This window comes from Apostichopus japonicus, chromosome 19, assembly GCF_037975245.1.
Source record: "Apostichopus japonicus isolate 1M-3 chromosome 19, ASM3797524v1, whole genome shotgun sequence".
Classification (NCBI taxonomy): domain Eukaryota; kingdom Metazoa; phylum Echinodermata; class Holothuroidea; order Aspidochirotida; family Stichopodidae; genus Apostichopus; species Apostichopus japonicus.
The window spans coordinates 16766638-16787468 of NC_092579.1; the positions used below are offsets into that span (position 1 = coordinate 16766638).

The 20831-nt window shown below is 37.0% G+C and overlaps 3 protein-coding genes across 4 annotated transcripts in view; 2 read left to right on the forward strand and 1 right to left on the reverse strand.

Annotated features, from left to right (window-relative positions):
• Positions 1-2: 2 nt before the first annotated feature.
• Positions 3-2566, reverse strand: LOC139959796 (solute carrier family 35 member G1-like). Its single transcript, XM_071957649.1, has 2 exons — positions 2417-2566; positions 3-950 (listed from the first exon to the last, which is right to left on the reverse strand). Exon 2 carries the CDS (start codon positions 942-944, stop codon positions 3-5), a length of 942 nt encoding a protein of 313 aa, XP_071813750.1. The 5' UTR covers positions 945-950; positions 2417-2566.
• A 3398-nt stretch (positions 2567-5964) lies between these two features.
• On the forward strand, positions 5965-13481 carry LOC139960394 (beta-lactamase domain-containing protein 2-like). The gene is made up of 7 exons (XM_071958732.1): positions 5965-6339; positions 7734-7897; positions 8836-8972; positions 9571-9796; positions 10826-11022; positions 11456-11710; positions 12219-13481. The coding sequence occupies exons 1-7, from the start codon at positions 6077-6079 to the stop codon at positions 12405-12407; spliced, it is 1431 nt and encodes a 476-aa protein (XP_071814833.1). The 5' UTR covers positions 5965-6076; the 3' UTR covers positions 12408-13481.
• A 645-nt stretch (positions 13482-14126) lies between these two features.
• LOC139960393 (probable helicase with zinc finger domain) overlaps positions 14127-20831 on the forward strand; it is a 50645-nt gene continuing 43940 nt past the window's right edge. The window contains exons 1-2 of one of the 2 annotated variants that reach the window (XM_071958728.1): positions 14127-14284; positions 15854-16058. In XM_071958728.1, coding sequence (XP_071814829.1) covers positions 15870-16058 — 189 coding nt within the window. In that variant the 5' untranslated portion in view covers positions 14127-14284; positions 15854-15869. Of the gene's footprint in view, positions 14345-15853; positions 16059-20831 lie in introns of both variants that reach the window. The other variant, XM_071958729.1, reaches the window with a different exon arrangement.

The window sequence follows — 20831 nt, forward strand, 5'->3', positions numbered from 1 at the left end:
ATTTAATTACTTTCATTACTGTCTTTTCTTAGTGTCCCCCGTATACCATACCAGAAAGGTGCGAAAAGAATGAGTACAGCCCCTAATATGGAAAGAAGACTAACAGTTTCATCAGTAAATGCTACTTGCAACACGTAAGATATTCCTACTTGTAAAGTTGATATCACAGCTACTGTGCCAGCGCCCTCAGTTTGGAGTGCCAAATATGCCGTAGCACATGCCCCTACTCCAGTGGTACACACGAATACCAATTGGAGCCAATCGTACCCAGATGGTATATTCATGAAGGGTGTTGAGTTAATACTTAATTCCAAACCAAAAACTCCGAACCCGACGATACTCTTAAGTAAGAGTATGACGTATGGATCATAGGTGTCTCTCTCGACTAATTTCCGGACCAGAATGAATGTAAAGGAAGCACTAATAGCAGCCCCAAGGGCGGCTACTGCGCCAATTAAATTATGGTCACTTTCATCATCATCGACGGCGTCGTGGCCAAAGATAAAAGGTGGTTTTGCAATAAAAATTAATCCACCTATATTTGCTAGTATTAAAAGTATATCGATGATGAATAAATCCTCGTTTAGAAATATCGTTGAAAGCAGAACGCAGAGAATGGCTTTGCTGAATATAATCGCGATAGTGTTGCCTAGTGGCGCCAGAGAAAGTGCCAAAAGGGAGAGATACACGCTACAGATGTCAAAAGTTCCAACAAGAATGGCGATCACAGTGTCGACCGAATTATAATGTTCTGTTTTCTCCCATCGTATCAAGAAAGGAGCGAAAATGTAACTCAAGCTGCATACAAACGCGACGAACGTTGTTGAGTATGTCTTGGTGGCTATGCTACTCGCTAGACCGTTAAAGGCCCACAAGAGAGCGGATATGAACGAAAATACGATTCCAATGTGATCTTTCAACTGTTCTATAATTGACCAAGGCATAACGATCTGTTATATAAAGAATTAAAAATGAAAGGAAAGATATAAAAACAAGAACATCAACAAAATTGTCATAAAACGTTGATTCTACATTATACTTATTAAAGGAAACTTATTGAACGGAGAGTCGTTTCTTTGGAAAGAAAGAAACAACATTCTACAAAATAACATTGGGGTGGGGGGAAGCAATTTCCTTTCTTTGGCTGTTAGACGATAGTTTGAATTGTGCATAATCGCTTTAATTACAAAATTAATCACCGGGTGAGGGTGGGGGGGGGGGGGTTAATTACAATTATAGTGTCAGTACATGTATGTATGAACTATACAACCTAAGCATTCGAAAATTCTTCCACAATGTTTCAAAAGTTGCAAATTAATGGCACCATATGGAATCTAAGAACTCCCATTTTACCAAAATTTCTCAAAGGAGAGTGTACGTTACATCTTAGCTCCCCTCCCTCCCCTTTTTTCCACCAGTATAGAAAAAATATGGTCCTCCCACTCCCCCCCCCCCCTGGCCATCAGTGCTTAGGGCTGATTGTTCATTTTTTTTTTTAACATCTATAGATCAAGGCTAAGATGTCACACGAACTCCCACAGCGAGAAACTACAAACCTACGTTAAATTTTGCCTGTCAAATATCCAGTTATATTGTTGTCAAGAATTTAACTAAGGTAAATGTGCAACTATTTTATGTAACCTTATTGGTTGCACATTGCTTTATAGAAACCCATTAACGTCCACAAGAGCCTAGTTACAACCTGAGTGTACCCCAAACTTGATACTTCATTTCTTTTCATAACTATGTATAAAGTCAACTTAAGTTAAGGAAGAAAACTAAAGAAACGCGACAACGAGTTTCATTATGATCTTTACATATACATACCGATATCAAACCATTAGAAGTATATATAGGCTATGGTGTGGAGAGTTATACAAATTACATTCAAGTTTTGTTTTGTTTTTTGTTGTTCAAGAAACACACACAGTGATTAATTATTGTTAACCGTGATTGTGTTAACGAATTCATCTTGTACACAAAACTGCAATATTATACGGACTTTATAAAACACCGATGGGCAAAGTGCGACCCGCGGGCCTCGAACAGATACATTTGCTTCCCACACCGATGGTTTTCATACCACATTGATGCAGCCGGAAGACCTCTATGGTAAGAATGAAAGGAAACATGTTTACCATCGGAGGGTTTCTACATTGTGACAGGCCGAGACGGAGGCGACGAGAATCCGAGTAGAATATTAATTTTTTTTGGGGGGGGGGGGGGTGGTGGGTGGAGGAATGAGAGGAGCTAGTTCATTCTTCTACACATTCGAGGATATGGTGATTCAGAAATATTTATGCAGGAATGATACAGTTTTATAATTCCACTTTGTAATGAGATCTTTCCTACAAAAAATAATTAAAACATATTATACATAAGATGATCATAACTTAAACGACACATTATAACTTACCTCTTGTTGAATTTTTTTTTTTCTTCCAACGTTGAAATGAACCGGTATTTATTTCTTTATAGTTATACAGGATATCACTTCAGTGCGATCGTTTTCTATATACATGAATATTTAAATGTATCACAGTTCCTTTTGCACAAGCAAATACAGAAACATCCTAAAGTTGGAGGTTATTTAGACAATTTCTACGTGTATTATAATTATTGCCCTCATTTTCTCCAGTCTAGAGATGAACATAGATTGTACGGTTGTGGTCATTCACACAGAACCATGAATATCGGCGCGAAGGACTATTTGATAATTAAAAAAAAATAACAAAGGTGATATACACACTGAAATTATCAGTAAAGGCAGAAATATTATAACGGGATATTTGATATTCAAGTAAGCTAAGTTTGATTGAAACATGAAATCGTGTACTGTTAAAAACAAACTGTAAATTAAAAGAGACATTTTGACGCAATATTACTGTGTCATGGCATTGTACAATATGTAAGTGTCTATATGGGACCATGCAGTACATAATATGAGAAAAAGGATTTTGCTTGGTGTTCTTTAAAAAAACATAACAACAAACTATATGGAGTATATGCTCACGTCTGTGCAGAAGGTTGAAAACCGAGTTCTCATTTTACAAAGCAACGGTTCATGGATTTATTCAGCTTCAGTAACCAATAACGGTATTATATATAGCGTATTATTTAGCTAACATTAACACAATTGAACCCTATCTATATATATCAACAGAATTTTTTTTTTTTGCTTAATTCTATACCAGCGTTTTCCCAATTTTGTCAGTGTTATTTGTAGACTTGTCTCCTTTTCCCAAGCAACGTTCAAGGATTTTTCAGCTTCAGTAACCGATGACGGTGTAACATAAATATAGATATATGTATATATATATATAAATATATCTATATATATATATATATATATATATATATATAGGAATAACGGAAAAACTGTTAAACAACTATGCTGCATTTAGAGAAAGGCTGGATCTCGAGTGAGATACAATAATTGAATTAGGTAAGTGATTGGAAGTAAAACACACACACACACACACACATATATATATATAAATATATATATATATATATATATATATATATATTTATATATATATATATTTATATATATATATTTATATATATATATATATATATATAAATATATATATATATATATATATATATATATATATATATATATATATATATATATATATATAAATAAAAAATATTTTTTATATATAGTATAAACAATATGAAATGTTTGGTAATTCAATGCCAGTGTACTCTTGGGTGACAGTTCATTTTGACGAAGGAAGACTTTTTCATTCGAATTAGCTTCACGCAATTTATAGAAGTTTGTTTTCATTTCTACAATTGACTTGTCACACTTTGATCACACTCTGGATTATTACTACATGTTGAATAAATTGAGATCCCACGCAAATGTTTCACATGTAAACTACAGTTTACACAGGACAGTAGTGACACTGTAAACGACACACGAAGAGAAAATAACTCATTTTCCCAATTTTGGAATCATTGTTATATTCTTTGCGTTTAGCTTCGGAAAGAAGTGTCCGAATTGGAGCCAAGTGTTTCTAATAGGCTAGGCAATGGATATGGTCCATACATAGCCTAACACAGTACAACAGACACAGCTGGACTGTGCATATATACCGTAGCTACTGTCGTGATTGTCATCAGAACAAACTTAGTTCGTCTCGTGTTAAAAAGTGATTTGAACTCTGATGAAAGATATAGATGAGTGCTTTGTGTCACAAGTCCCAACATAATATTACCATTATAATAGGCTAGGCTATGGATATAGTCTATACAAAGCCTAACACAATACAACAGACACAGCTGGACTGTACATATAGCTACTGTCGTGATTGTCATCAGAACAAACTTAGTGTGGCTCGTGTATAAAGGTGATTCGAACTCTGGTGAAGGTATAGATGAGTAATTTGTGTCACAAGTCCCAACATTACAACATCCCGTGCGTTTGATGATTAAACGTCTATAACATTTAATGGCAACACTTTGGTAACAGTTGGCTAATTGACATAAAAATATATATGCATATAGCAATTATGAAATCAAAATAAAAAGAATAACAAATATTGACATGTATATATTACCTTCAGATATCTGAACATCATTGAAAACGATTTGCCCCATAATTTTAGAATAAAAGGTAGTGGCAAGTTCCACACATACAAATATATATGTCATTGGGTAACATACCAGCGGCTTTTTAATTTTACTGTTAATTAGGTGTGTTAACAGGAAGAACTTCGTTATATTTACCGAGAGCTATGTTTTCCTTTTGAAAATCTATATGAAAAATATATCTGTATACCAATTATGAAATAATAATTAAAAAAATGACAAATATTGAGAGATACTGCTTAGTACAGAAATTTCAATATCCATGTGTTCATGTAGTCCAAGTGTTACATAGATTATTATACATTCATCCAAGTAAAGTGAATAAACTGTAACATTTTAAATATCAAAAAATGGCATTTTCTTGGGTGTTCTCGGCGTTTGTTATCCCAATAAGTTTCATGTCGTCCACCATTAAAACACACTGCTATCGATCTAGGTTGTTCAAACGTTCGAGGCTCGTCAATTAAAGTGGCTGGACCATTTAGTCTAACACACATACCATCATCGGTTATTTTCTCAGATGCAACACAAAAGGAGAGATAGCAAGATTTCTAACGCGTTTACATTGCATAACATACATATTTGTAAAGGACATTGTTAAATGTCGTTCAATTGTGGTCTATTGTATTAAAAATCATACAGCAATTGACATATTTCCATCGCTCAAAACTGTCCTTTTGATCTTCTGGGATTATGACATTCAATGACAAGCTGGGCTAAGCATGTGTCGCAAACTTCTAATAAATCTTAAAGGAATATTGCTGTGACTAAAGTTGACCGTTTTACAAACTTGCTGGAAAACTTAAAATTTAACTAAATAGATGACTTTTCTCTTGGGTATATATGCACAATGATGTTAAAACGAAGAAATCAGTTAAAAATGTCATGACCCCATCAGGAAGTAATGACTTTTTTTTGACTGAACATTTATGATCGGTTTCTCAAGCTTCAAAGTGATTTACCGTATAGTTGTTATTATTTAAGTGTCGTGAACCGTAATGTCTAGTTTATACTAAAGGGAGAAACGCAACTTTAGCTCTTAGCATTGTGTTAGACTTACGTCTTTAATCCAGAATATTTTTCCAACCAAAAAGTTTTATTAATACAGTGACGTAATAATGTTTATTGTCGTGACTGATGGTCTAACTTTGAAATTTCCAGGCAAGTAATTTTCAAAAAGCAACTGAGCGATTAACTTTTAATTATCTCATTGGAGGTATACGGTAATAAACAAAATTAAAATTAAAACGAGTTATGCTATCAATTGATCTATTGTTATAGGGCTGTATGTACGAGGCACCTTAACTGTATGGATTGTTTTTATTGCATGCGTCAGTGGATGGAACCACTTTGCGGCTTATCAAACTGACATCTATATATATGGTTAGTACGCTTGTATATTTATCGTGTATACAGGAAGTCGTTTCGGCGAAAGGGCAAGCAAACCTGATCTTGAAGTCGCATTCAAAGTCAAATGCTGCAGTGCTGTACAGTGTGTGAGAACTTAACAAGTGGTATTATTTCATGTAGGAATGGTATACCCGTAATATTGGCACTCATGCTCTGCAGTGACAATCAAAAAATGATGTCCCTTCTCAAGTCACGGTTCTTCGTGATAGCAACTATTGGAATTATTGTCGCCTTTGTGGTTCAGAAGTCTCACAGATCTGGTCATACAATCCCAGAAGTGTTTGGCAACGTGTCTCCTGGATTCGAGGATGTCTTAAAAGTCTTCAGGTTTGAAAATGATTTTAACGGTATATTTGTTCACAAGAATATGTTTATACGTTAAATTTAATTACAGTATAGTGTACAATGTACAGTGTATAGTATACAGACGGGCGTACTGGTGCACAAATCTCTACCGTTCAGAATCTAATCGGCGTTAAATATAGAGGCCTTGACACAAGGGGTGCACTAATTGGTTGCAAACGATCCGGCCTACTTTCGTCCTAGGCGCCAAACTTGGCGCCTCCGACAAAAGTAGGCCGGACCGTTTGCAACCAAACGGATATGGGCATCATCGGTGGTGAATGTGGAGTATATATAGTTAGCACCATCATAAGGACATTACTGATACAGTGTGCATGGCAGACGCCAATAGTATTACTACAATAGGATAGCGATGACCAATAGCAGTGCATCTTAAAGAGGAAAAAACCAAACATCGTTAATGGATCAAAGAGGTTGAAGATAACTGTCATAAACAACTTCCCTAACAGCCGAAAGAATATCTTAGCCTCCATTTGGGGGATTTTTCAGAGTGGATGGGATTGGAGAGGTGGGAGAGGGGTGGGAGAGGCGGTGAGTGGATGGCAGACAAACATGTTGGAAGTGCAATAATGCATCTGTATAGATTAAACATTCATTAAACATGCAAATCTAGGTGGCAGAGGGGTTACAGGTTTGTTTTACTGTAGTAACCGGGTGACGACTGGAGCATTAGAACCATATGTCGGAATTGCGGGGAAACAATTGGGGAATGTGGGGGGGGGGGGGTGGCGGGGGCGACATGATCTCTGTTATGACAATCAACGACGAGAACATAGATAACGACAACACCAGCAAGAATGACGATAACGACATTATTGGATGACGATGAAAAAAACGACCACGATGACAGCACCCGCACCGAAATCATAGCGACGTCATCTGCGACAACGACGACGACGACGCAACGACGACGACGACGACATATGACGATGATGAAGACAACATTGATAGCAACAACAACAACATTGATGACGACTGCGAAAGCAACACAAAATTACGACTACGAAATATAGCATAATGATAACATCACCAATGATACCGGCAACAAAAGCAACAGCGAAATTAACTACGACAATGACGACGACAAAAACAAAAACACGACGACGACGGCTACGACAAAACAATGGCAATGACCATGATGCATGAAGACAGCAATGGCGACCACGACAATAAAAGCAATGATGACGAATACAACAGTGATCACAAGAAGAGCAACTACGACTATATGACAACAAAACGTTAGTATTTACTTCAATATTCATATACCAGGTAGTCTTAATTCTGCCATGTTCAGGCAATGCTTTTTGTTTCACCAGGTCCAGTCTCAAATTGCATTTTTTTTTTATTGGGTCTTGTAGGGAAAATTATGAACACGGTTGGGATAAAGCTGAAGCAGGTTCGGCATTTTCTGTTTACCATAAAGGAGAGAAAGTTGTAGACATATGGGCCGGTTACGCTGACTATGAGGCAGAAGTACTTTGGAAGGAGGATACTATGTCGATCTTACTGTCCACCACTAAAGGTAATATCATCCTATATAACTATGCACATGTATACCTCATGATTAACTGGAAACATGATGACGCAGGCTTTAGTAAACACTTATCCCCCCCCCCCCCCGCATATCCCCCTTCAAATTCCCACAGCTCGAGTCCGAGCCCAGCAGTTCTGCGTCCGTTTGATACACAGTGAAGTAATTCAGAAAACTCACTTTATTGCTGATAAACTCAATTTTTGGTTCGAAAAACTGAGTTTATCGAATGATGAACTATGTTTTTCCTCGATAAACACAGTTTTTCGCGACAAACTCAGTTTATCCGCGATAAACACAGTTTATTGCCGAGTTTATCGACAAACTGTGCTTTTCAGTCAGCAAAATTTTGCGCTAAACAAGGTTTATCGATAAACTCGGTTTATTGAGCGGTTTAAAAAGTTTAAAAAGCCGGAGGCCTGCCTGCATGTTGACTCTCCTCAAAGACCATGAGTGTCCATCATAATGAGTCTGCCGATCCTCTGGACGCAAGCCTCGGGCGGTTTCTTTCGGCTTCGGGATGTGGGGTTGAGTGGATTGGAATTTGGCTTGTTACCCTCCCTAAAAGTGCTTTCCATAACAGCGGCAAGGATTTTACAAACTCTATTTTTTAAAACTGATCCAATAAATAACAGCACCATTTCTAAAATAATGAATGACGTCAAAACCGACAACATGTTGCGACAGCAACTCTAAACCAAGTCACATGTACCCAATAATGGAACTATGAACACATTACACATTTTATATTACGTGGGAAAAAATATTTCAATTGAAAAAAAATTACAACATTGAGTTTTTCAAGTTATGATTCTAATTCTGATGGTTTTCAGCAAAATCATCATAGATGCTCTTCCATGTATCCTGGTAGAATATTTTCATAACTAGGACTCAGTAATACTGTTATCAATTATATTCCACATGTTTAGGGCTGAGTGCCTTGTGCATACTTGTGTTGGCTGACCGTGGATTGATTGATTTCAAAGAAACCGTGGCTTATTATTGGCCGGAGTTTGCACAAAAGGGAAAAGAGAAAATCACTGTTGAAATGCTCCTGGAACACGAGGTAAGTATAAGTCTTCAAGATCTTCAAAAAGCGAGTCTCTGTCTCTGCTCTCTTTCATTTTAAAATTGTACGATGACCTGAAAATAATAAGAAGACGAAAAACATACAAACGCACCTATTAATAGTTGACTATAGAGTCAAAACTTATCTCTCCATCTCTTCCTACACTTAAAATAAAATCAAAACTTTTAGCAAACTGCTTATCCACTAAAGAACCTGTGTAAGGGAATGTGTAAATGTAAGATGGCCTGACGTTTCGAGGATCTTCGAGGATCAGAGGTTAAAAAAGCCTATGAAGAAGCCTCTTTAGCCTCTGAAGATGATCCTGCTGGGATCGAAAGGAAAGGCCAACTTACTTTTAGTGTATTGATTGAGATAAGGGATGGACATAATATTAGCCGACATGCGAAACTATGCAAAGTAAGTCCCATGTTTTTACCCAAGTGCTTTTATGCAGAAGGGGATTTAGTGTCCTTTTGTAGAGTGTATTAATATTGCAAGGGAAAGAGGCACATCTATTTATATAAGTACTTATATTTAAGTAATATCAATATGAATCATATATATATATATTTTTTTAAATTTGTATGGACCAAAGGCGGGTTTAGCTGTAATATCCGAGGAATTAACATTTGACCTATTACGGGATCGACATGCTATGGATAGAGTACTAGCCGCTACAGAACCCTTATGGGAGCCAGGTACAACCCATGGATATCACGTCATCTCGTTCGGGTTTTACGTAGATGCTTTAGTGCGGCGGGTAGATCCTCGCGGGCGCACCGTAGGTCAGTTCTTTGCCCAAGAAATAGCCGAACCTTTCGGTGAGTATTGTTGGATGTCAAGTCTTTTCAGTCTCGGTATAAAGATGATTAATGTTTATTAAAGATGTTAGCCCCGAAGGTTTGCAAATTTGAACTGTCTCGGATCATAATATCAGTCTATACTTTCGGCCGGTTCGGTAGAAACATTTTCACTTGAAAAATTTGATTATGGGTGAAGGGAAGGGGTAGACTGCCTCTGCATTTAGTAAATAATATATAAGACCATCCCACTCTCCATAACCCCCCCCCCCCCCCGTCACAATCAAACAACGACATGGTGATCTCTGGTGTTTCTATCAACCCCTCCCTTTCCCACCCATGCACCCCAACCCAACTCGGTCTCCTCGTTCTCATTCTTCGGAAATGGGCGTCTCTTTTCTTTGGTCATTGGTATTATGTATCCATGTACGGTGAAAGATATAAACAAATGCATAGCCTTGATGTGCATCGGACGCCACACTCTTTAAAGCGTCTGTCCTGTCAACATAATATAAAGAAAATATAAAGTTAACTAAGACATTATAGGGGAGGAAGCAGTATGACAGTAAAACAAGCAAACAATAACAAACCGTTAATAAAAAACATAGAACTATAGCCACCAACATTTGCTCTCCTATTTAGGTCCGGGGTCGGTTCCGGGTGAGTCCCAAAAGGGCGAAACCGAGTCGTGTGGTGGATTTAATTTCTGGTGTGATGAATTTAATGAGTAGAAGTGTATGTGGCAATTCCCCTCGGTATGGATTAGAGTACCATAGAATACAAGGTCCTATGAGCGTGGATTCGAGTACTTATAGTCTTACACGTTCTATAATCGATTGCCCAAACATCCCCGAGTACAAGTGGTTACGAAAGTAAAAATCCTCGTGTGCGAGTACTAGTAACTACATCACAAATATGAGAACGAGTATACGGAATCAGTATAGCATATATAATCCTGCGATATAACACATTCTTTCATATTATATTGTAGTTAAGTAAATTTTAAGAAATCCAATTCTCTTTCACGTCCCCTTCGTATTTTAAGTACAGGTATCGACGCATTCATTGGGACACCTCTAGACGTTTCTCATCGTGTGGCGAGACTAGTCTTAGTACGTGGTTCTTTGACAGATATAACTTACTATTTATGGACAAGTCACCTCTTCAGAGCATTAATCTACGGTTTTCCTCTCGGACGCTGCAAAACATTCACTGATGTTATTAAAAACTGCGGAGAAGTCTGTAAGGTAATGTTTTAGCTCAGGTGCACAACACGATATATTTACTTTTAATTGAACCCTCTCACCCCTCCCCTCCACGGCCCCTCCAAATTTAAGTATGCTGAAAAAGTTGTTTTTAATATAGATTGCAGCTCTTGAATCACTTCTTTTTTCCCTCCAAAATATCGGAAAACTACACTTAGGCCTACATTATAATAATGCAATGGCTCTGTGCTACAAGGGCGACAGCAAAATGGGTACAAAACTTCTTTGATGTTGGTATATAGTAGTATGTTTACCTTTCTAACCTACTATTTGTGCCACAGTGTCACATTTATCCATTTCAAGGAATAAATCAACCAATCACGCGAGATACGTGTCTTATTCATGTATATGCGACTCCATTGCGTATTACGCCGTATTACGTCGTGACATCATTTATATTTCATCGTGAATGCAGATGCATCAACAGGAGGACCCAGAACTAAGAAAACTAGAATTCCCTTCGGGTAATGGCATCGGCAGTGCAAGGGCCATCGCAAAACTATACGGTATATTAGCAAATGGTGGCAAGCTAGGAAACAAGACTCTGTTGTCTCCTGAATTTATCGATGAGTTGGCTCACGACAAAAGAGGGCAAACAGGAGACTTTGTATTCTTCAACCTTCCATTTAGATGGAAATATGGAATCGAAGTAATTCCTCAGCCTAACGAGGTAAATATATATATAAATATATTTACAGACTTGGGAAAGTGCGGGTCTATAGGGAGTGAGTGGGTGTACCAACCGGGTAGACGTTACCAGTAACGGATCCCCAGAGAAGAGCCCGGGCTCTGCAAATGAAGGATTTTTAAATGAAGAAACATAGGTAAAAATATATCTTAGTTTTGATCATAGGAAAGTAAACAAAGTTTTTTTTAAAATTATCTTCACTTGCGAGTGGATTTCTAGCGCTTTATCGACTTATTCTTATGCACTGTTAGTTTGGTAATAATTTCGATGTCTACCGATATACTTACTTCTCACGACCCCCCTCCCCCTCACTCCCCTCCGAGAATTCATTGATCCGACGGCCATTTGTTATAAGATATCTCCCTCTTTGGACTATAGCCCATGCACTTACAGTAATCAGTGATCCTAAATTGATTTTTTTCTTTGTATACCTACTTTTCAATAAATACTATCTTGGAAAATTAATTGGCGGTGTTCATTTCTTTCACAGGACAACAATATTTTTGGTGCATCAGGCGTTGGTGGCCAGATTGGATATGCCGACAAAGGACGTCAAATCGGCTATGGATTTGTTACTCGTTTCTTATCGCCGGTTGGACTACAACTGTATGATCCCAGAATACAAAGATTGAAAGAAAGTGTCTTGCAAGCGTTGAGAACCTCAAGGGGCAAGCAATGATACGATATAGTCTCTCCCGGTAGAACAAACTGCTGTGAGTCTCTCCCGACTGAAAAAAAAACCCTCCTCCATTCTCCCCCTCCCCCCTCCCTCCCCGACCTTCGTCAAACCCTACTTGGGTTTCTGACTTAGGTTCATTCAATTCCTAGAAATTGTGTTTTGGAAAGCATTGAGGATTCACTTTGTCAGGAAATTTTTGAGTTAGGTCCCCCCCCCCACACCCTTCCTAACTCAAATCAAGTCATATGTCCCACTAACCACGGTGTTTGTGCCCAGATGCTTCACACCCCAAATTTAATCCTATTTCGTCGATGCCGGAGTAGCTTTGAAGTTTACTCCTGCCTAGTGTTTGGTAATGGTAACTAAGCGAAAAAGCTTTATCAGAATAATCATTCTTCGATAAACCAATCCTTTTTGTTGAACCCAATCATTTATGAAACATTTTCATATCATGCACGAGTCTAGGTTCAGTGTACAGTTTCCACGTAAAGATATATTGCATGTTAGTAGGGTTTATACGCGGTGATTTAAAGTTGACTCGAATGTTATCAGAAATGGTGGCAGTAAACGTCTTCGTAATTATTCTCTAGTGAAATATTAATAAAAAATTACTCCGGCAACCAAACGTTTCTGTTTGGAGAAAGGAAAAGGGAATGTGAAGTTATATCCCCGGTCGTGGAATATAATATCCATGGCAAGACGTTTTCTGTGACGTCCCTTCGCTTGTGTGGTTCAAATGAACACCTATCTTTTCATTTCTTTTTCAAACCATGCACACTGAGAACTTCGCCGGGCATTATTTTACTGTGTAACGTACTTCCCAAGGAATCGCTTTTCAAAAGTGGCTACCGGTATCATCTGTATATAACCTTGGTGTTAATATTGTTGCAGATGGTACGGTGGTTAACATGGCTCATGGAAGAATATATTATTTTACATCAAGATTATCGGGATATTTCCCTCAGATGTCAATACTATTCTCAAAATATTCTCGGTTAAAATGTTAAACTGCATTTCGAATTTTAGACACCTTTACACCGAAATGTCGACTTATTATTTATCTGAAATATTTTACTATCTTCTCGACTATTATATTTCAAAGTGTCAAACTTTTCCTGAAAGCTCTCTTTTTCACCCTCAAACTTTCGGCGTAGTATGTCGAAATTTAAAATCCGAACCCTGACAAATCAGTCTAATCAAGTTTTATTAATCGAAACGATGATTACTTTTGATGGTACAATTTAAGCCAGTACTAGCTGTTGAACTTCGGTGTTCCATCAAACGTCAGAATTGGCATGCTAATTATTTTGCTTGAAGTTCTGACGGGGGAAAGAAATCGATAATTTCGACGGATATTAAATCATTGATACGAATTGCCTGTAGCATATAGTTTTTGCAAGAATGAATGACCAGCACTTCCGTCCGTTGAAAAAGGGAGGGGCAGAAACATATTGATTCCCCTATATTTTTTTACAATTGGGTCAACCTACCCCTTTATCTTCCAAGCCCCTCCCCCTCCCCCCTGCCCCTCCGGCCTATACAGTTCCTATATATAGCTTTTGTGTTAAGAGACAACCATGTCATGTCTCGTGATTTGGCGGGGCGAATTGGTGACGCTATATCATTTTTGTTACTATCGCTGTGCAAACTTCATGGAATTATGCATGAGTCATCCTTCCAAGAACCTACGTCAACAATGAAAAGTGCAGGCTTTCAAGGGGTTGTGAATTGCGTCATTGCATAACCAAAACAATAGTCTTGAGCGCCCTCTAATCGCGAAACCGATACCAACAACGGTAAATATGTGTGGATCCGTGCAAAAACAATGGCGGAAAACGACGCAGCAGACTAATGAAATGAGGAAATTTAAAAAGCCAGTAAGTATCAAGCATTGGCAAGATTTTGAGATAGTTTGCAACTACTGCCTGAAGATAATGGTATGTTCTGGCGCGTCATAATGCTTTGACACGAAGTTTGTCGACTTCCGTTCATGTGTTATTGTTGTCCGGACAAGCTTAGGCCGGATTACCTGTCCTAACATTAACAATACATATTTTAGGCCTAGGCTAACCTTTATATAGGCATGTACACTACTAGTACTGGTGGTACCAAATAAGTGATAATACTAATACTTATAGCTGTTTTACTTCAATTCTGGTTTCAAGTAGCATCATTCACATTAAAAGAATAGTATTTATATGCATTGTTCACACTGAGTCTGTAGGGAATTGTGGTACCTGAACTTTACAACGTAACAGTTACACCTAAGTTCTAGTACTCGAGCCTCCTATATCATGTATGAAAGATCGACTTTCAACAAGATGGAGCTGATTAATGCCTTAGGGCATGGACCTAGGGTGCTAGCTAGGCATGTAGCCTCAATTTAGGACTAATGTTAGATGTAAGAATATCAGAGCTTGGGGAAGGATTGTACAGTTCCTTGCAATAAAATGCAAAAATAACCTGAGCCTTTGCTGGTAACATTTGCTAAAAGTGAAATTTTTATCAACATCCAGTGAAAGCAAACAAGAAATACAACTTGATTTAATTCCAAGCTTAGGATATAGGGCATATTGATAAACAGCAAGTAGTGTTCAAGTTCCTAAAACAATTCGCAAATTCACATGTTTAAGCATCAAATGCAATGCCTGCCATGCTGCTTTGGCTTATTAAGTGCCAAATTATCTTTTGCAGCTAGGCCTATACTGTTTAGCAGATTTTTATTGTAAGTACAAATCTATAGGTACAAGTATGGGTACAAACTGTACAATGTTATGAGTACAAGGCCCTGAGCATGATTCCATGAAATTAGGTGTTTCCAAGTATTAGTGCAATGTCTGGAGTACAAGTTCAACATCCTGAATACTGAAAAACATACCCAAGTACTACTAGTCAGCTGATGGTATTTGCTCCATCATACGATTTAAATTTAGACCGTTTGAACTTTGAAGGTAAAATCAGTTACACATTTTTGTTAGTTTCTGTTGAGTGCACAATTGGAAAATAGTGCAAATATCACAAATAAAAATAATTTGTATCATTTCTCCTGTTGGACATATGGTTGTGTTTATATGCTGTACAATAGGAGAGACCAACCAAAAGTTATTATCTATATGTATTAAGTAAAGGTAAGCACATTTCTCCTTACAGTACCTTAAACTCAGAGATTAAGCTAGTCCGAGGTTTGTTTCAATCATGCTAGTTTCAATTTATATTTATTGCCTGTTTCAATCTTAGCAGGACCTTCTTCATGCAACAATTAATCTGAACTAAAAGTAGACATGGGCAGAGAACGTAGAACAATAAGTAGAGACAAATAAGACAGATTAAAGGGAACTTTTTTCAGGCCCTCTAACTTTCATTACTTACCTGTACATTGCAGTAGATATTTCAGTTTGTTAAACCGAATTTTTTTGTAACCACTGTTTATCTTTTTTTTTTGACAGGGTCCGGTGGCATACCATGGACAGTAGGCATAAGGAGCTCCATGACCGGGCCAATGAACTCCTCTTCAAACACCAATATTCACAAGCTGCCCAGCTTTACTCTGAGTTGTTAGAGAGCTTAAAGAAAACTGGGCAGCTTACCAAAGGCCTTAAAGATCTCCATATATCATGTTTAAATAAGAGAGTCACGTGTCATATGAAACTTGTGAGTATCAGTCATCTTAATTCAGGTCACATTTTGCCTTTTATTTTGTGTAAGAAGCTTTGTTAAGGCATTGAAGACTTGCCCCAATCTGCATGCTGCCCTCTGAAAAAGTTAACTTTCTGTTGCTTGCAAGTGAAGTGTTTTTCTTGTTGCTACAATATGCAGACAGTAATGAAACGTGATACCTTGTTATCTTTTATCTGGACCTGAGATGTCCATCGCTGCTATGTACACTGTGTCGTGGGTATTGACCGTAGAGCATGTATTGACTGTACACTAGTGTCTAATTACTGACGGCAGCAAGCTGTGTGTGTATATTCTGGGAGCGATGGTGGTGTCTAACACTTCTGTTACACCTCATTCGAAACTAGGTCAGATTACCGGCATTTCTTTGTGCGCGAGTCTTCATTCCCTTTAATGTGTCAGTATGAGAAGGGAAGTCTTATGCTAACTATATAACAGATGTTAGTGTTACTAATAAAGTAAAGGTTTCAGTAGTCTTTCAAGGGAAATTAATTCTCCGAAAGACATCTACATTTCTAGATGAGAAACGTACCAGTTTATGTTCTTTTGTTAATTTACTACTAAGTTTACAGGAAGTGCTTGTAACTCACTCATGCAGCACATTGGTCATTATTGGACATAGGTTACAACCTTTCTTTCTTTACTTAAATAGTTGTACAGCAGTTTCCATTAATGGCCATGTTCTAGAGATAATTTTTTAACCTTGATACCATGCTATGTGTACCTTATCATTATGATGTCATAAAGGGTGAGCTCTGAGGCCTCAAAACAGTTCTTTTAGTTGATTTTAGATACATTTTTATTGTGCTAATGGATACTCCCACAATATTCTTGGTTTTTAACTTCATTAAGGTACTCACACATTAATCTACCTTTTAGGTGGATATTCCAGGGGACATCTAAGTTTGATCAAAATTTTGTGATTTTGCTTTTGAATAATACTCGATTGACAAAAAGCTCAAAATGTGCCTTTTCAGTTTGAAAGTGTGCAGCCATGCGCATGTGTGGGTTAAAATCAATTTGTCGAAGGAATACATTTTCAACGGTCAAAGTAAGTCAAATGTTTGGGAGTGTAATATACTCTCTCTATTTCACTTTCCACTCTCCTCACAATCTTAGCATGCATGATGTACCAAGCCTACATTGCAAAATGATATGGGAATCTTTTTAAATCCCCCAAACTTAAGTGGAATTAACTTCAGGCAGGATGCTAAATTGTAATGTTCTCAAACTGATATCATCAAGTGGCTGCTTTGTTATGTACAGTTATTGGTGCCGATCAGCATCTGAAATTTTAGGTATGGAGGGTCAGTGGGCTGTGCCCCAGAAATGAGGGCCCAATGCCAAAACATTTCCCGTTACATTGTTTGGTTAGATAGGAAAAGTGCAGATGTAGAGTTAAAGACAGGTGAGCAAAGTAAAATCCCTCATCCTGTAAGCTTTTGGGATTCAATGGTGTTTGTGCATTCACAGGTCGTACTGTACTGCTCAACGGAACCTTTGTTAACTTGATAAACCAAAACAGATTCAACAAAGGTTTGTCAAGTTACTGTACTGTACATAAAATTCTAACAGTGTGCAAACATTGATGGTTTTTTTGGCAATGAAGCACAAGTGGTTAAGTAATCCACAGTAATGACAGTCAAATCAAATATATCAAATCAAATAAATCAAGTCAAATAAAAAGGTTAGGTAGTGTATCTCCTTGATAGTGACCTTTGAAAGTGTTTGTTAGTGCAAGCTACTCTAGTACAAATGCTTTATATTGTATTGTATTGCATAGGAATTCTGAGAGGTTTGCTCGATAGCAGAAGTTATGAATGAAATATGCAGGCTCAAAATGATTTCTGAAGGAATGGTACAAATTCTATAAATCTTCTAACTGTGGTTACAAAGTATTTTTACTAACGATTCTAACACTAGTCTCCTTTTTAGATTCACTTTCCTAAATGGTTTGAGTTTCAGAATAGAAGTTTTGTACATGTATGCCAAAAATATGACATTAGGCTACTGATCTATCATCTTCTGTACCTTCATTTTCTGACCTTCAGTTTAAAAAACAAAACTGCTACGATTCTACGAAACAGACCTACAGTAGGTACAGTAAAGTTGGAGGGCCTGATATTTTCTTACCCTAAGAGTAAAATCTGCATTATTTGTCTAATGGTAAAATCAAGTCTACTGTCCATCTGTGTGTTTTAAAGGTGTCCTGGGCCCTGTTTTTACTTCAGTTCACCTCAGAAGTAGACCCTGTTAGGACTGAAATGTCAATTTTTGACTGAACATTTGTTGTGCGTGTCAATGTACTTAATGGCTATTATGGTATCACCTGTAGGCTTGAAATCTCCTCATCTAAACTCTCTGCAATAAGTAATAATCAAAGTCAGTACATATGACGGTGCCTGTATATGTGTTGTACTATCAGTCGAAACTGATTGAGAAAATGAGAAATATGCGGGTAGATATGACAACACAAGGTATCAGAATTTTCACTCCAGGGGATAATTTAAGTGTTCAGATTGTTGTGTAGCAGTTTTGAAAGCTATGTCTCGTATAGCCCCCCACAAAAATTAAAATAATAATTATGACCAGTTCCCAACCTGCTGTGTAAGAAAACAAAAAATACTGCCTTACATCTTTGTGCTATGTATAGCAATTTACCACATTTTGCGATAAGATACTGGATAAAAAAAAATCCCATGTTCATGTCTAGTAAAAATTTTGATGAATTCAAAATTTGAAATTGTCAAATCTTTTCCTCCTGCAACAATTTTTACCTTTTGTGGTTTACCAGATTACTCCCATATCCACAAATATTTTTTTTTCTAAATCTTGCTGTTTTTTTTCTAAACCTTGCTGGTTAGAGGTTACCTAAGTACTATATGATGAGAACACAGTCAGAGAGGGAGAGAGATACCAGTTCAATCAATCAATCAATCAATCAAATAACTTCTATAGCGCCTAATATCCAAAGTACAACAATGTTCAGTGGCGCTCAGTCAATTAGAAAATGCTCTCGAGGACAGATAAGTTTTCAGTCTCCTCTTAAATGCACGGATATTTGGTGATGTTTTGATGTCAGACGGAAGTTTGTTCCAGAGTTCAGGGGCTGCTACGGAGAATGAACGAGGACCATAAGATGCAGTTGTAAGTTGTATGATCCATCAGTTTAATGGGAATTGTTACACTGAGCAGTATGCATAATTCTGTCATGCTAACAGCCCCATTGTACTGTATGAAAAGGACTGTTGCTGAAGACTATGTATCAGTATATATTGTAGCTGGTGAAGTGGGTTTTGTGTCAGTACCTGGTCTGTACTGTATATAGATTTTGTATTTTTAACTAAGACTATGGAGAGAGTCCACACTACATTACAACAAGTTTTTTGTCTCACACAGTAGGTGTCCTCTACTCTGTGTTGCTTGTTATTATTCATATAAAACAGATTAGTGATTACATCTTTTAAAAAAACAAAGATTTATTATTAATTAACTTGAAATATTGATTGCTCAACCATGTAAATCTTGAACAATGGTTTGAGGACTGGTACCTACGGCATATTAGGAGCTGTACCATACCTTTTTATTCTCAATGCATAAACTCAAACCCACACAAATTGTAAGCAAAAGTTTAGTCCTTTGGCAGTCATCCAATATGGAAAACTAACCAGGGAATATAAAAAGGCTGCTGTTTTCCTTTAAAAAAATTGATCGTGCTGGCACGTTAAATATGTACTGTACGTACTATTTTGTAGTGATAATGTCATACCAAACAGCCATGAAGTACAGAATCTATACTTCATTAGTAGCTGAAGATGTATGTTTTATAGTTTATATGTAACTAGTGTGTTTTCTAATGGTGTATCAAACTGCTTCATAGTGATGTCCCCCCCCGCCCCCCATCACTCCTCTTCTTACAGCTCTCTTCCACCCTTTTTTGTCCACACCTTTTTGTCTTTGTCCTTCTCCAGTTTATTCCCTACCTCCTTCCCTTAATCCTCTCTTTGTCCCTCCACTGTTTATCTCCTACCTTAGGAATCTGTGCTGTGGCTAAGATTGGTGTATATAAATCACTTTATTCTCATTTTTATTCACAAAATCCATTTTATTCCCCTCCCCCCCCAAAAAAAAAAAATCTCCATGTATTAATAACAGATATCATATGGTATGTAAAAAAATTAAAATAAAAACAAAATCTGATTTATATCAAATAAATCCAACTTAAAAAAAATGTTTTAAGAACAAAAAAGTTAACAATAGAAAAAAAAACCTTTTCCTGGTTAAAGCACAGTGACAGTTTTCTTTAAATTGACTTTAATTTGACCTACTGTTCAGTATAGTAAGATTCTCTGTACAAGAAGCTGTTCTTCTTTCGTGTAGTTTTGTAACAATTTGTTCGTTTCTTGCATTAATGTACATTTTCTTTTCAAAAATGCTATTCTAGATAAATTATTGCCCATATCTCTCATCCTATATTGAAAAGTATTTATATTTTGGACTTTAATGATTTAGCCAAATGTATGCATTCAAGACATTTGGTTATTAAACTGATATCATACTGTAGCTTTCAGCCAGTCATTCACTCCCAGTTATATAGGTTCTTTGTCATCTTTCTATTCATTAACTGTAGCATATGTTTTTAATATTTTTTCAAATCTATTATTATTATCCACATTTATTAATATTTTTTTTTCATCAGGTATATATAAGCACTGTCTTTGGTTGCATGACTTAGCAGATTATTTCAAA

What these genes read in the sequence shown, in the direction of transcription:
- LOC139960394 (XM_071958732.1), top strand. Translation starts at nt 6,077, where the DNA reads ATGCTGCAGTGCTGTACAGTGTGTGAGAACTTAACAAGTGGTATTATT. An exon ending in AGAAATAGCCGAACCTTTCG is followed by an intron (nt 9,797 to 10,825) that starts GTGAGTATTGTT and finishes TTTTAAGTACAG; the next exon opens with GTATCGACGCATTCATTGGG. An exon ending in ACTGCGGAGAAGTCTGTAAG is followed by an intron (nt 11,023 to 11,455) that starts GTAATGTTTTAG and finishes TCGTGAATGCAG; the next exon opens with ATGCATCAACAGGAGGACCC.
- LOC139959796 (XM_071957649.1), bottom strand. Translation starts at nt 944, where the DNA reads ATGCCTTGGTCAATTATAGAACAGTTGAAAGATCACATTGGAATCGTA.